Consider the following 14636-nt stretch of genomic DNA (forward strand, 5'->3'; position numbering starts at 1 on the left):
AATATTCCAGCCATATGGCGGTGGTCTGTAAATAATCGAGTCTGGACCAGACATTCCAGTGATCAACAATATGAGCATCGACCTACGCAGTTGGGATGCGATGACAATACGTTTTAGTGTCAGCCGAGCCCGATCCTCTGAGGACAAGCAGGCTATCGAAGGTCGGTTCTGACGGATTTCTGCCCCTATAATTTCATATATATAGCATATACCATATTGAAACCATACTTCGATGCTGCTTCACCACGGATCCCTCGAGGAAAATATTATTACAGGTCTCGTTACGGAAATCTTTCCTTTCAGACGACAAGAGCTTGCTTTTCAACAACTGGCCTCACATACTGTATCAATATGTAGAATCGAAATAGGACGTCCTACATCAAGCGGACACGTATACCATAGGGCTACCTCACCACCCTGTCAAATGTGTTTCCTTTGAGGCTGGTAGCTGTTAGGCGCGTAAGGGGCCTGCATCTAATTGTTTCTATGTCTAAGTCCAGTGATCGAAGTTCTTAACATCTGAAACATTTGTTGGAACACACTGATACGTACCAAGAAGCATCAGGGGAAGCATTTATGATTCGAACCCACAACCCTCTAACCCCATGTCAAGCTGAATACTTCCACGTAACACGTGTGTGGGACAGCATGATGCTGTCTATCATATCAGGACTGGGGACACGAGAAATGGGCTTCACACTTCCGCGCAACACGTGTGTGAGACAGCATGAATTTGTGAGCATTGTTTTACCCTGCTTTTAGCAATATTCCAGCGATATCACGGCTTCACACATTGTACCCATGTGAGGAATCGAACCCGGGTCTTTACGTTTGAACCACTAGGCTACCCCACCACCCTCATGTACATGTACTAACTCAAACAGATACTGGTGCTACCCCTTGAGATGCTGCTGATATGCATATACAGATACCCCACAAAGTCACAGTGAGTGAGTGAGTTTAGTTTTACGCCGCACTCATTAATATTCCAGCTTTATGGCGGCGGTCAGTAAATAATCGTGTCTGGACCAGACAACCCAGTGATCAACAACATGAGCATCGATCTGCGCAATTTGGAACTGATAACATGTGTCAACCATGTCAGCGTTTGTATATATTGCAAAAGAGGGCATACACCCATGTTTGTTAGAGCCTACAAATATGCCAAAATATGTATGGCAACACAGTGGTAATATATTTAATAAGGAATGCTTTTGGGACATTCATTTTGTACTCTTTCCGCGACTGAGTTCAGACCGGTAGAGTTTGGGTGAGGTTTGTTATGGTTCAGTCAAATCCAATTTTGAATGTATCTTTTGCTTTTTGGCAGTTTGTATTTAGAAATATTATTTTTAAAATTGCCTGGTATCCATCGACAACTGCTCACTGGCGCTATGTCAAAGTTAAAACCAATCAGGGTGAACTACCTTTGAGTGTTTCTGCAGGTGCTTGAATGATTTCCTTGGGAACAAGGTTGATATTCGGGGTGTTTCGAGTCCCCACGGTTTCGACAGTGCCGGAGTGCATGTAATCCAAAGTCACGTTGACCGATCTGGAATGTAGAGGAAGACAGATGACCACAAAACAGACGCTGGGTTTGGGGGTTTGTTGTTGTCGGTGTCGTCGTCGTCGTCGTTGTCGTTGTTGTTGTTTTGTCCTTTTTTAAACAATAAATAAGCATACTATGGATCACATGTGTTCGAATCACTCTTTGGAGAATATTTTTTGAATATATAAATCTGGACTTTTGCAATCGTACATTGTTTTATATGTTATGATTAACATATATTTCAAATTTGAACGAAATCGGTGTGGAAATGAAAAGTTTAGAAAATTCTATTCTTACATGCATTATATAAAATGCATGCTGTGAATTTTCTACCAGAGATTCGAACCCCTGTGCTATATAGAATATAACAGTACCTTCATGCAATGACATTAACAGATAAATTTTGAAGACATATCGTTTCATGAACATCCGTTTATTATTAGCCTAATTATTTTAGAGGTGAATTCATTTTGCAGGAATATATTTTAAAGGCAGACATGGGTTCTTTCCTTATGAAGATTTCGATACAATATCCCTGATTCACCCCTGAAACCCGTTGGTAGCGGGAAAATATATATTTTAGAACTTTCCCACAAATATCAAAACTCAAAAAATACTACAGGGTTCTTAAAAATAGAAACAACGGTATAAATTCTATACACACACTCGTGCGGAATTTTTTATAGCATGAATCATCACCATATGGCTGAAATGAGAAGGGACGTCTGTATAAGAGCGAGTGAGTTTGGTTTTACGTCGCTTTATGCAATATTCTAACAATAAACATGGCTAGAATATGTACACATAAACACCCATAACTTACACGTTCCATAGTAGTGAGGGCATCTGTTGTGAAACGTCATTCCACGGACAAGCACTGCAGCGTATTCATGATTGGTTACCTTGTCGACCGTTTATGTAGAGTCTGACACTGTCACTGGAAGGGGGAACACAACAGACCATCTCATAGACATTACGGCATTATGTAAAATGATAACTTCTTGGTCTAGCAAACCACATAGTATCTATACCAAAGATCAAAGCACTGGTCAAGCTTCCGACTGTTCTCACCTGTACGGTTGAATCGGGACACCAACATGTCGAGGTACATGCTTCCTCCATTGGCTGCTGTATGATTGTTGAAGAACGCCGTGACGACAGTGACGTTTAGAGACGTCGGCTGTCTCAACACCATCCAGACTTAAGGGTTTATGCGATCCACGGGACACGTTGGACCAAAATAAGACTTGATTGTCTGGGGGAGAAAAACAAACAAGTATGATCTCAAGACTGACGTTAATCTCTTTATCGTGAAACTACAGTGGGTAGATGTACATGAAAAGTATGACGTCAAGTGCATATCAAATGCATGGCCTAGCAAGAAATGTTCACATTTCACCTGATGTCATCGCTGTTCAATAATGATCCACGAATTTGGGTTTGTCGTAATTATGCTCTTATGAACATGAACAACTAATGTCGAGATTTCATGAAACCAATCTTATATTCTGCTAAGTCATAGTCCAGTAGTTCGATAAAACCAATCTTATACTCTGCTAAGCCATAGTCCAGTAGTTCGAGACAAGCATAGCGAATAACATTCGGGCTCCAAATGGTCAGGTGATTACCCATCCGGTTACTGGATCCATACCACGTCCCGAAATTAGTTCTGTGACGCCATGCATGGCGTATCTCATTACCCCGCTGGATGCCACAGGGACATATACATCCTTCCTCTTCACCCCTCACTTTGAAGTCAAATAATATACCACGCACATATATATATACTTCACAGTTTTGAATTCTGCGGAAAATTTCCTGTTTCTTGATACCATCCACTATTACCTCAGACCAAGCTAAAGTGCTTAAAATTGCCTTACAAAATAGGCTTCATCGTAAATGTCGCTATTTTTCACACGATACTAAATGGCGGTTCAGAGCGTCTTGAAATGTGAAAATCGGATAATTACTGGGAGTATTGAATTTCAAAAACAGCATAATAACGATCACTCATATCAAGATTTCATGTAACCAGTAATGATAATTCTGAAACGTCACCGATGAACCCAGGATCGGTTGGGATGTTTTCGAAAATACTCTTGCACGAAGGCCGAAGTGCGCTTCCCGCCATATTGGATAGTGTTTGCAAAATCACGTTTCGAGAAGGCCGGTATTGAGACGCCAGTGACATCACGTATATTTCATAGTCAGCTGCGACAAATGCATCACTGAATTCATCAAACATCTTAGAATCAAATTTCAAATGGTCTTTGTCACCAATACCAACTGTCTAGATAAAACGAAACGAAATATACTTGGTGTGAAAACGGACGCTGAGTTTACGGAAGCCTATTAAGGCCACGCTTTGCTATTATTCGGCATCTTGTATCTTGAAAATTTTCAAGATGAAGAGCTGAAAGTTCAAGATGAGGTGGTGAATTTTGAAGATACTAAGTTGAATCTTCAAGACACCGAGTTGAATATTCAAGATATTTACTTGAATATTCAACAAAGCTAATTTGAATTTTCAAGATGGGATGTTGAATTTTCAAGATAGTAAGTTAAGTTTTCAAGATACTAAGTTTAATTTTCAAGATACTAAGTTGTATGTTCAAGACAGGAGGTTGAATTTTCAAGATACAAGATGCCAAATAATAGCAAATCGTGGCCCTAATAGGCTTCCGTAAAAATGTTGCCGAGCCATTGATTGATTTTCAACCTTACGAAACCAATCAATTTGCATTATGCGATACATGTTGCATTTTTAAAGGTTTAAATCAATTAAATATGCCTTCATGGTATAACAACCAGTTTTACTGTCATGTCGGAAACATCGCTCATTATCTGTACATTTAACCGCCTGCATAAGCTTTGAAAACAATTATAAAATATACTGAAAAAAAAAATCAACTGAGAGGTATAGTTGCTGTTGCTCCTGTGTTCATATACCAGAGTTTTTTTAATTATATAAAATTTTGTATATTAAGATGACGCATCTAAGAGACAAAATGGGGAAAAAGAAACACCTTGCTATATTCTGTCATTATATACTTGGCGACTAGATTTAGCCCTCATCAATTTCAATTCTTCAGCAAGTCAAAATTGAGTTTATTCGATTCGTGTACTCTTCCAGCGAATGCACACGGCAAATCCACATATTCTGAAGACGTTTTTATCACAAAGGGCAATATATGGGCCATCTTAACCCCGTATGTAGTCTATGTGCATAAGTGTACCACACAGGCACACTGAAGGCACGAGCATGAAGGGAGTACCTACCCTGTTGTCGCTCTTACTGGCGGTCGTCTTACGTGAGTATGGTTCTCGTCGCATGTGCTTTGCCGTAACTTTGAAAATATTTTGAAAAGCAGCTTCATCTAAATCCATAGTGGACCTGGGAACAAATGGTTCCCCAGGGCCAAGTTTCAAAAAGTTCTCGTTGGTCTAAGATCTCGTAACTATTCAGGAAGCATTCGTACCTCGTGTACTGTATACATAGTAGGTACGAACGCTAAGAGAAAGGTTACGACATCTTAGGCTTACGAGAGCTTTGTGAAATGGGACCCAGTTCCCGATAGTGTTTCAAACCAACTAACAAGGATCAAGGTGCGTTTGAACAAAGGAATCTCGGACCTACGACAGTCGAGGCGTAACTACGTAAAGTCATCGTAATATATAGCACACAGCTATATATAACAGTATAAATACTAAAGTGAAGGTAAGACTAATACTTGAACATAGTGTGCGAGTTTGGTTTTAAAACAATTTTAACAACATTCCAGCAATATCACTACGAGAGACACCAAAAAATGGTCTTCACATATTGTACTCATTTGTGCAATCGAACTCCTGCCACTGGCGTGACGAGCGAACACTGTAACCACCAGGCCACCCAACGTTCTGTATTTTAACATAGACCTTCGTAAGAATCAAGTGATCGTAACTCTCATTTAAAAGATAGTCTTGTAGCAGTTGTAGAGATAATGTGATCGTAACTCCCATGTATATCTACTACAGTCGTATAACTAATGTGATCTTAACTCCAATATGTAACATAGACTAATGCCAGTCGTGGAAATCTAGCTTTGTGGAAATCTATAGTACCGCCACGGCTGTCGTAAATCCTATAGTGAAATATAGACAGTCGTAGCGCACTGATCGTTTAGAGACGGAACCCTGGTAATAGCAAGTATGATCTGACTTAATTAGGGTTTATCATGACCTGAGTCAGTGTGAGAGTATTTATTTAAACACTTGCCAGACAACTTGAAACGAGGACATGATCCTGTCGCTACAGAGCTGAAACTCCTCAAGGTGTCTTGTGTGTTGCCGTTAGATTCATTGCTACACTACTCAAAAGAAGTTAAGGCGCTCACTGTACCAGCCATCATGTTTTAATGATACAACTCAACCCCAGGTATTAACGCCAACGACGTGTGCAGCGACCATTATGACGCTGCGTGTCTGGCGGCCATGACGTCTCTGTACGTCAACACCTCGGCCTACTGGTTCGGGACAACGTACACATGTCCCCATGGAATGAACGGCACGTTGCTATGCCAAAACAAGAAGCCCTCCCGCACGTCCCTCCTAACACGACTGATGGGGGACGCTGCCACTGACACAAGCGGCGTAGACTTCGTCGTCAACGTCACGTACACACTTACAGTGCCAGGTATGTACCTGTATCTTGTTAACCGTTGTTTATCATAAAAGTTAGACCATCCCACAGAAACTGGGAGATGGAAAAATACCCAAAAGAACAGATATTTTGTAACTTTCACATTTGATTGGAGATGAGTGTCACTATTTATTAAAATGTAATTATTTTTTAGACATGCGTAAATCATTGTTAAAAGAAGCTAATACCGTCAGCTTTTTCAAGTAAAATATCAACTCTTAAAATGTATCCAAGTTCATTAAGATTATTTGTAAACACATTAACTGATCTATCATCAGTCACCTTGTACATTTTGTTTGTACTTCTTTGTTCTACTCTTGTACCGCCGATGGTGGATTATTTTGAGTAATATACAAGTGACTACGAGTCACTTTATGTGGTCTTCCTTCCTTTTCAGGAGACGGATCAGACCGTGAGTGTTTGGTGTTTGGTAATCCAGTATTGCTGTCTGTTATTAACAATGCTATACAACACAGGTGTTTGGTAATCTAGTATTGCTGTCTGTGATGTACAATGCTATACAACACAGGTGTTTGGTAATCTAGCATTGCTGTCTGTGATGTACAATGCTATACAACACAGGTGTTTGGTAATCTAGTATTGCTGTCTGTGATGTACAATGCTATACAACACAGGTGTTTGGTAATCTAGCATTGCTGTCTGTGATGTACAATGCTATACAACACAGGTGTTTGGTAATCTAGTATTGCTGTCTGTTATTAACAATGCTATACAACACAGGTGTTTGGTAATCCAGTATTGCTGTCTGTTATTAACAATGCTATACAACACAGGTGTTTGGTAATCCAGTATTGCTGTCTGTGATTAACAATGCTATACAACACAGGTGTTTGGTAATCTAGTATTGCTGTCTGTTATTAACAATGCTATACAACACAGGTGTTTGGTAATCTAGTATTGCTGTCTGTGATTAACAATGCTATACAACACAGGTGTTTAGTAATCTAGCATTGCTGTCTGTTATTAACAATGCTATACAACACAGGTGTTTGGTAATCCAGTATTGCTGTCTGTTATTAACAATGCTATACAACACAGGGGTATACCCAGGATGTAGCAAGATGGTAGCGGCGCCACTGACGACCCCAAAATCATTCTCCATCAACCCTCTAAGCAGCATCGTCTATGCCCCATTCGACCTGCGTGAGAAACCGGAAGTGACGTGGCCAGGGGAGGCAAACGCCCTCTATACTGTCATGCTGTACGACGCTGGCTTGTATTTCATGCATTCCTTGTACATCAACGTGAAGGGCGGCAGACTGCAGGGTGGAGATGTAAGTGTACAAGTGTACATTCCTTTAAACAAACTGACGTACTAAACAGTGTGCGAAAAGTCACTGGCCCACTAGCCCGTGGCTAGTTAAAATCCAGTCGGGCCACTAAATCTCCACCGTCACTAGCCCGGTTTTCATGGGGCCATTTGTATCACTCTTTCCGACTTGTTAAGTTATAATACACTTTCAAATCATGTAAGATATGGTCTGATAAATGATGGTATTTTCGCTTTGAGGGTATTTTTTTGGTTTACTTTCGAAATTCATATATGGGCTTGTGAATTGTTGTGTGGGCTTGTAACTTTCAGGGATAGCTAGTCAGACAAGCAAGCAAAATTTGGAAACTATTTCGTGCGCTGGTACAAAAGCTATAAGTACACAGTATGTGACACTCGCAAGTCACAAACAAGTCACAAACAAATTTCTTTATGTTGATTTTTGTAAGATGATCGCAAAGCACCAGGTGTGTAGTTTCTTTTCTACGTCAGTTTACTAGTATAATATTTATGGGCATTGGCCTTACATGCATGAATGCGCTGGGAGGTAAGAGGAACAGGACGGCGCGGGGGCAGGCTAGACTTTGGGTAACTTCTTTTCTTAGATCCTCTTTTATGTAAGTGGATGGTTGGTTTGTTGTTTAACTCCGCGGTCTGTAAATAATCGGGTCTGCCAATCCAGTGATCAGCATCAACAGCATGGATCTACACATCAACGATCTATGGAATACGATGACACCCGATCCCGGTAGTCGCTTCTTACGACAAGCATGGGTTACTGGAGACCAATTCCAACCTGGATCTTCACGGGTTTTGTATACAAAGTATCCAGTGTACACAATGTCGTTTCTTGCAGGTGATCGATCCCTATGCCGGTCCGATCTTACCCGTGAAAAGAGATAACCCGTACGTGTGGCTTGTGATGAAGCAGACGACAACCCTCAACGTTACCAACGTCATCAAAATCTTCGCGTCTCTCTTTGACGCTGACTATTCAGTGTACATAGAAGATGTGATCTCTCGTCTGGCCTTGTCAAGTGAGTATCGTGGGAGGTGGTGTACTTCTGTGTCACATGACTGATGGTGTTCCGGGTCACTTATTGATGGTGTACATCCGTGGCACATGAATCGGTTGTGTACATCCGTGTCACGTGAATCGGTTGTGTATGTCTGTGTTACGTTGTGGAGATTCGAAGCATGTCTTCGGTGTGACGAGCGTACGCTTTAAAATGTTGACTACCTCACTGTCCCGTGTGCATCTGTGGCATGTTGGCGTTATGTGAATGTATGGTGTACTCCCCGTGTCAAATCAAATCATGACGTAGTACGGATTCACGTGATTTGATTGTACTCCTTTGCTACGGGAGGAATCTGTGTCAGATCAGTCTATGGTGTACTTCCGTGACCTGACTTTTAAGAATAGTGTAACTTCCGTTCATGAGTGATGTTCTACCCCTTTCACGTTGATGACGTTGTACCCCTGTGTCACGTGTCACCCCGGTGTCATGGGTAATGAGTGATGTACACTTGTGTCACTTGATGTACCCCTGTGTCAAGTGGATGTACTCCTTTTTCATGTGGATGATGTTATACCCCTGTGTCACGTAGATGATGTTATACCCCTGTGTCACCTGTCACCCCTGTGTCATATGGGTAATGAGTGAGTCATGTACACTTGTCTCGCATGGTATACCCCTGTGTAAACTGGATGTTCGCTTGTGTCATGTGGGTGATGTTATACCGCTGTGTCACGTGGGTGATGTGATACCCCTGTGTCACGTGGGTGGTGTTATACCGCAGTGTCACGTGGGTGGTGTTATACCGCAGTGTCACGTGGGTGATGTACTCCCGTGTCACGTGGGTGGTGTTATGCCGCAGTGTCACGTGGGTGATGTACTCCGGTGTAACGTGGGTGGTGTTATACCGCAGTGTCACGTGGGTGATGTACTCCCGTGTCGCGTGGGTGGTGTTATACCCCTGTGTCACGTGGGTGATGTACTCCCGTGTCACGTGGGTGGTGTTATACCGCAGTGTCACGTGGGTGATGTACTCCCGTGTCACGTGGGTGGTGTTATACCGCAGTGTCACGTGGGTGATGTACTCCCGTGTCACGTGGGTGGTGTTATACCGCAGTGTCACGTGGGTGATGTACTCCCGTGTCACGTGGGTGGTGTTATACCGCAGTGTCACGTGGAGCATGTCCTCCCGTGTCACGTGGGAGGTGTTATACCGCAGTGTCATGTGGAGCATGTACTCGATTATATGGTCTGGTATAAGTATGCAATAACTGCTCCTGTACTCTTACGACCCGGGGATTGTTCTATATTGTCAAATGAAATTATCATCCGAGGGCATTGAGCAAGGTCATGCAAGGAATATATCTCAGAGAGCTCGAGGAGACATAAATAGGATATTGTCACGATGAGATAGTGTTTTGCGTAAGTCTTACACTGAAAATGATTGACAAATGAATGTCAGAAAATACAGTCCACTGTTTGTGTGTTGTCAGCGAAGTCGTACGGTTTCAACACCTTCCGTGCCAACACCGACGAGTACGCCGCCGTCTACGACAGAAATCTTGGGGCATTCAACGTGTGTCCTGTCCACTATGGCAAATGTAAGCTGGCTTCAAATCTTCAAAAATGTTCTGACATGACTAGGATACCACGGAACTCCTTGATTCAGAATTGAGATCTTTCACAATCTGATTAAATTCAGATTTTATTTATTGCTAACTTTACAAAGTTGACCCCAGCTAATCTGTAAGCAGCTTTCTCGATCTCAGCTTGCGACTTTCATCCAGACTACCTCTTGAAAAATATGAATTAAAAATTTCAAAATTGCTTAAAACTTGAAGTCTTATCATGTGCAGTCGACCGAACTCTGTGCAAAATAGTCACTGGCACGCCAGCCCGTGGCTAGTAAAAATCCAGTCGGGCCATTAAATCGGTACAGTCACTGTCCCGAGGGCTAGTGAATTTTCATGCGGTCTCTCTGTAACTAGCGTGTTAAGTAGCAATATGTTTTCAAATCAAGTCATTTCAGCATATCAGACGTGTTTTCTTATTTGTTTTTGATGGCATTTTACCTGTTTGTAATCTTTTGACTGTGGGACGATACTCGCACTGTACCACATCAATCTGGGTCGAGGTGATGAGGGAAAGGCTTTCGCATCACGTAATTAGGAGACGGTGGTAGGGTGGTGGGACGTGTGTGTGTTGGACTATCTTAATAATTTATATCTCACGTTTCAGGGTTAACAAGCTATATCAGTCAACGAGGGGGACTACCGTCTCTGTCGCTGCCCTTCGACCTCAGTGTCTCTATTGACGTCACCTTTACTGCACCAGCTATCAGCTACTGGTCATGTGACGTTCTGTACTCGAGAGGGTAGATCCATCCAGATACCCATTATAACAAAATCAGTAGTTATAGAAAAGAACAACCCGTGAAGATCCGTGTTAGAAGTGAGCATCATTAACCCATGCTTGTTGTGAGAGACGACTCGTAGGATTGGTTGGACAGTCTCACTGACTTGGTTGACTCATGCCATTGGTTCCCATTTGCGTAGATTGATGTTCATGCTGTTGATCACATCATTATCTGGTCCAGACTCGATTTTATACAGACCGCCGCCAATTAGCTGGAATATTGCTGAGTGTGGCATAAAACAAAACTCACTCACTAGAACAAAATGATATATGATGCACTGCATAACCGAAGATGATGTCACAAATTCAGTCTGTCTGGGTATATATGATCTATAGATATATGTCCGTGTACGCCCAGTGCGTGGATCGATGTTCATTACGCCAGTCACAGAATTGGTCAAGAATTTGCTTCCAGGCGACATATTTATATAGCTGGAATAGCTATGAGCAAAAATCCAACATATGCCATGTGGGGAATCGAAACGGGCCTTCGGTATCAGGAGCAAACGGCTTAATCACTAAGCTACCTCACTGCCACCCTCGATATCTCCTGGGTATACGTTCCGATAAGTCTCCGCTATCCCTGGATGCATCTACGGCTCGCCCTCCAAAATCTATTACCTCCCTTTGCTGGCCCCGCATTCTCACAATAGCCAATCAGCTAAGCCGCCTTTACAACCGAGCTTGCCAGGGTCAACGAAGATAGCGGTCGCAGCTGCGGAGATTTGTTCGTTTGTTCAGATTTTGGGGAAATCATACAGACACACCCATAGGTCCGAAAATTTTTGAAAAAATGCATGCATGAACTTCGTCTGCCTCCTTCAGAGAACCTGTGCATGATTTGTGTTGTCAAGTTTAATCGGTTACAGAATTCAAAAAGCGAAAGTCAGTTGTGATTGGTTCGCTCAATTTCCCAACGTATACACTTGACTGGATGAAAAGCCAGCAAAGGGAGGTAATACATTCATCGGGCTGTCGTAGATGCATCCAGGGTACAGTGGAGATTCATCGGAACGTATAACAATGGAGATATCGAGGATGCCTCAATACCCGAATACTGTGAGATGCCGTATTGAACATGAAAAACACACAAATATCGCATGTCATGTTCCAGTCCCGTCAAGATCACCGTGGACTACCGGAACATGGATCTGTTGGGGGCCGTGGAGACCCGGAACACCCCGTCAGTGAGTTTGGTACCCATGGAGCTCCGGTATGCTCCCCCTGCCGTCACGCTGAAAGGTGAGTGAAGCATTCTTAACGGTACTCTTCTTATAATTACTTATGGATAGAGGTTTACAGAATTAGATTAATAAAGAACCCGTCTGATGCATACATCTCCTTTCCCAGATCGATTCGGGATAGAATAGGTCTTCTGCGATCCATGTTTGTCGTAAAAGGCGACTAACGGGATCATGTGGTCAGACTCGCTAACTTGGTTAACCAGTGTCAGGCCCAGTTGCGTAGACCCGTGTTCATGCTGTTGATCACTTGATTGCCTGGTCCAGACTCTAATTATAGACATACCGCCGCCACGTAACTTTGATATTGAGGCGTCAAACAACCAATCAAACCAGCTTTCCCCAGACACGACTGCATGTAAACAGTGCTTTCGTTGGCCAAGTCACTTTGACACTTCGCGTCATCGTGGATTAGGTTTTCCCCAACTTCAGAGTCTGAACCTGTAACAGTAACATGCACGGGGCTTCACAAGTGCTTAGAGGCGAAACAATATTCCATCTCAAAACAGAAAGCCGATTATAGTTAATTTGGCATAACGTGTCAAGAGTAGTATATTCATATTCCTTCATTTCACTGGATGACCATTGAAACCCCTCCTCTCCCCTTTCTGAAAATCCCATATGAGTACAATGTGAGAAGCCCATTTCTGGTGTCCCCCGCCGTGATATTGCTGGAATATTGCTAAGAGCGGCGTAAAACTAAACTCACCTACTCACTCACCAATCTCAAGAAGGTGTAACTGTCCCAGAGGATACTGATATGCTAATTAATGCAAATGTTCGTCCAATATGAAAGTGCTTTGGTTTGTTTTTTTCCAGACAAGCAGTACACCTTGTTAATGTTCGACCCGACACCTGAGTTGGGTCATACCAAACAGAACGCCTACATCCACTGGATGGTCGTCAACATCCGGGGCACTGACATCACTTCCGGTGACGAGGTGTATAAGTGGCTGCTGCCCATGACAACAAAATTGAATCAGCTCTACCTGTTTGCCTTGTTCGAGCAAACGACACATATTAGCACCACAACGCCGATGACCTACGCAGGAACCAATTGCCGTGCTACAGTCAAGTTCAGGTACGATGAAATACGCATTAACTTTACTTCTCAGTATCGTCCTTTTGCCCCTCCAACTCTCCCACGCTCTCAAGTTCTCATGCACTCTCGATCTCCCTCTCTCTCTCCGATACACATTCGCCATCACACATCCCATACTCAATCCCTATCTCTCCCTCACTCTCGCATTCAGCAACACCCAAAGCAGAAGGTTGAATTGACTATGCATACCAATAATTATTTCTTCCCGCCTTTAAGTTCTACTTCGAGACGTATTGGTAATGATAAAATTTAATTAATTAAACTGTTCATCTGTCAGTAGGTCATCTTGCGTGCACAGAGAGGTATCGCGAACTGTGCTCTGTTTTGTCCCTTCAGAAAAAGCAGGATCTGCTTCTACTGTTTGACAAATATTAGATCAGCCAGAGCAGTGAACGAGTTTGTGACAAGCAGGCGGGGAAAGTAATCTGGACGAATACACTTGGTAGCTACAGGTAGATTGACGATTAAGCACGCGCAGTACATGCTGACCGTGCCATGAAATCAATACCGCTACTGTTCCACACGTGTCTCTTAGAGCTGTTTAGTTCAGCAAGACGCCATCAGGACACGATTCGCACGACGAAATTGAATTTTTCGATATTTAGACGACAAGCTGTTTCCCTCTTGTTTCAAATGGAATGTTCTGTAGGGCGTTCCCACACATGCAAATTGAGGTCTTTTGTCAGGTCGGGGCTATTTCATACTTGTCAAGCAGTAGTAGTGGTTCCTAATTCTTGAAATTCACATTATGCTTGGTTCATTATGCCTTGTCAGTACGCGTCGCTATGCGACTGCAGTAATCTTGAATGCAATATCCAAATATTTCACCTCACCCTACAACGTGCACTGACTCTCAAAACTTTGCAACGTACAGGTGCAAGTTTCGGACTGGCGACTTCATCCGTGACAACAATCTCTCCCTCGTTGGTCTTCGACATCTGAGAATCATTCCCGACACCTACCAACAGTACATGTCGTACACCGTGGCCAAGTTCCAAACTAAGGCACAAGCTTGTTGGGGGAGCGCTCAGACCACTCGACCTTGTCCCACTTCCGACAAGCATTCGACCCCATCTGCGCCGATCGTTGGCTAAAAGTGTTTCATAGCTGCGGGCCCAATTCTGGACACAACTTTGCATGTTCTATAAATGAACCATACGAATCAATGCAGTTATCTTTGCGATATTATAGGTATCGTTACGAAAACCTTTCGTTTGAGACAACACGAGCTTGCTTTTCAACAAATGACCTCACATACTGTATCAATATGTAGACTCGAAGTAGGGTCTCCTACAGCAAATGGACACGTATACCATGGGGCTACCTCACCACCCTGTCAAG

General features: G+C 42.8%; 1 protein-coding gene across 1 annotated transcript; it reads left to right on the forward strand.

The window, feature by feature from the left end:
• The first annotated feature begins 70 nt into the window (after positions 1-70).
• Positions 71-14389, forward strand: LOC137260737 (uncharacterized). The gene is made up of 10 exons (XM_067798317.1): positions 71-161; positions 5967-6224; positions 6628-6642; positions 7290-7525; positions 8378-8558; positions 10031-10138; positions 10776-10911; positions 12067-12194; positions 13013-13274; positions 14170-14389. Exons 1-10 carry the CDS (start codon positions 71-73, stop codon positions 14387-14389), a joined length of 1635 nt encoding a protein of 544 aa, XP_067654418.1.
• The last annotated feature ends 247 nt before the right edge of the window (positions 14390-14636 follow it).

The sequence above is a fragment of the Haliotis asinina genome, chromosome 14 (genome assembly GCF_037392515.1).
Source record: "Haliotis asinina isolate JCU_RB_2024 chromosome 14, JCU_Hal_asi_v2, whole genome shotgun sequence".
NCBI lineage: Eukaryota > Metazoa > Mollusca > Gastropoda > Lepetellida > Haliotidae > Haliotis > Haliotis asinina.